Source organism: Austrofundulus limnaeus, unplaced genomic scaffold, assembly GCF_001266775.1.
Source record: "Austrofundulus limnaeus strain Quisiro unplaced genomic scaffold, Austrofundulus_limnaeus-1.0 Scaffold538, whole genome shotgun sequence".
NCBI lineage: Eukaryota > Metazoa > Chordata > Actinopteri > Cyprinodontiformes > Rivulidae > Austrofundulus > Austrofundulus limnaeus.
This window is the reverse complement of record NW_013952940.1, coordinates 150,046-152,147: the sequence shown is the minus strand read 5'-3', so window position 1 is coordinate 152,147 and position 2,102 is coordinate 150,046. Positions and strand designations below refer to the sequence as shown.

The 2,102-nt window shown below is 39.3% G+C and overlaps 1 protein-coding gene across 1 annotated transcript in view; it reads left to right on the top strand.

Moving 5' to 3' along the window:
• The window catches only part of ppm1e (protein phosphatase, Mg2+/Mn2+ dependent, 1E), a 59,752-nt gene that overhangs the window by 47,348 nt on the left and 10,302 nt on the right, over positions 1–2,102 (top strand). The window contains exon 3 of the mRNA XM_014026258.1: positions 651–772. Coding sequence (XP_013881712.1) covers positions 651–772 — 122 coding nt within the window. The remainder of the gene's footprint in view (positions 1–650; positions 773–2,102) is intronic.

Below are 2,102 nucleotides of genomic sequence, written 5' to 3'. Positions count from 1 at the left end.
GCCTCATGTTAACCAGATAGTGGTTTTATGCCTCATGTTAACCAGATAGTGGTTTTATGCCTCATGTTAACCAGATAGTGGTTTTATGCCTCATATTAACCAGATAGTGGTTTTATGCCTCATATTAACCAGATAGTCACTATCTGGTTAATATGAGGCATAAAATCACAATGGTTTTATGCCTCATATTAACCAGATAGTGACTATCTGGTTAATATGAGGAATAAAGTCACTATGGTTTTATGCCTCATGTTAACCAGATAGTGGTTTTATGCCTCATATTAACCAGATAGTGGTTTTATGCCTCATGTTAACCAGATAGTGGTTTTATGCCTCATATTAACCAGATAGTGGTTTTATGCCTCATGTTAACCAGATAGTGGCTTTATGCCTCATATTAACCAGATAGTGGCTTTATGCCTCATATTAACCAGATATTGGCTTTATGCCTCATGTTAACCAGCTGACAATCAGAAGCCATTCTATGGGACGGGGAACCTGCTAACCGGCACAGGTGGGACATTCTGGAGCCATTCTAGGGGACTGATAACGCCTAATAACGTCCATTTCATGGATGATAACATAAGAAGCGGGTGCAGGTTTCTGTCTGACCCTGTTCATAACTGTGTTGTTTTCTCCCCCCACCACAGTAACTGCCCCTGCTCGCTGGCCGCCGCCCTGGCCAGGGCCACCGCGGACAGCGTCCTCCAGGCTGACCTCTCCATCCACCACCTCGTCAAGTCCGTAGAAGATGGAGTTGACCCGTTACCACGTGAGTTCCACCCACGAGGACGCTCTCTCCAACAAATTAGGTCTCTTCCTCTCACTTCATCTCACACATACGCCTGTGAAGTCACCAGGGCTTTGTCCCAGTTCTCTCCACGACATGCATTAGAGGGCGGGAAGGAAACTCACAACTGGAATGGACTGATACATTCATAAATACACTTAATATTACAGAAAGTCACATTTTGCTCAATGAAAACAGTATTTAGCAGTTACATCTGTAAAAGTTGCATTTTTAGTGGGTTTGTAGTCAAATTTTATACTATAGTATCAAATTAATCTAARAATCCAGTCACCATGTCAACAATTTAGTCTAAAATCTTAGGGGAAAAGGAGTSTGTTGCCTCTTAGGAGTTTTTCCTGGGGTGTCCTACTCATATGAGACCATGGGTCAGAACCAGYACTCACTGGAGAAAACTGTTTCCCAGGAGGACACGTCTGGGTTTCAGAGCTACTTCCTCAAACTAACCTGATGAAAGATAAAACTAATTATGCACACGAGATTGATTCACTTCTTAGACTTGAACATTTATCTACAGACATGCAGAGTTTATAACACATKACTCAGATCTGGACCACTGGAGTCTCAGGAAGTGGCTCCGAATCATGTTCTTAAAATGTTTATAGAAAACCTGGTCACACCTCAGGTATGATGTCATAGTAAACTTGTTGATTCTCTTACTGTTTAAAGTAAATGATTACAATCGATAAAATAAGTGAGTATCTTAAATTCAATCAACCACATAAATAAAGCGCAGAGATTAGGCTTCTTAGTGAAAACAGGAACAATAAGTTTGAGAGTAATGATGGTCAACATGCAGCATTATATTCTTTTATCAGAAACACACTTTATGTTYTAGAGCAGTGGTTCCCAAACTTCTCAGCTTTTGACCCACAACATACCAGCAACCTGTGCACCCAGCTGTTGTCGGTTCATAAACATTGTTTTCACATCAACAAGAGCATAGTAACATTATTTATTGTGCTATTTTTGTCCATTTTAATTACACTAATCTTATTATTTTGTAACAACAAAGGTAAAAATATGTTCTTAGTTGTCATTTTTTTAGTGTAATTAATTCAGAAAAAAATTTCAGGACCCCACCTTGATGTTTTAGGACCCCACTGTGAGTCCTGACCCCAACTTTGGGAACCACTTGCATTCTTTTATTTCATGCATAGTTTTTCAAATAAGAATTGGTGGGCACAGCTAACTAAAAATATAGTTTTGTTAACGTTAAACATGAAAACTAAAGTAGCAGGACCTAATGCAAAACCGCTAAACACAATAACTTGTAGTATGTCACATATATATT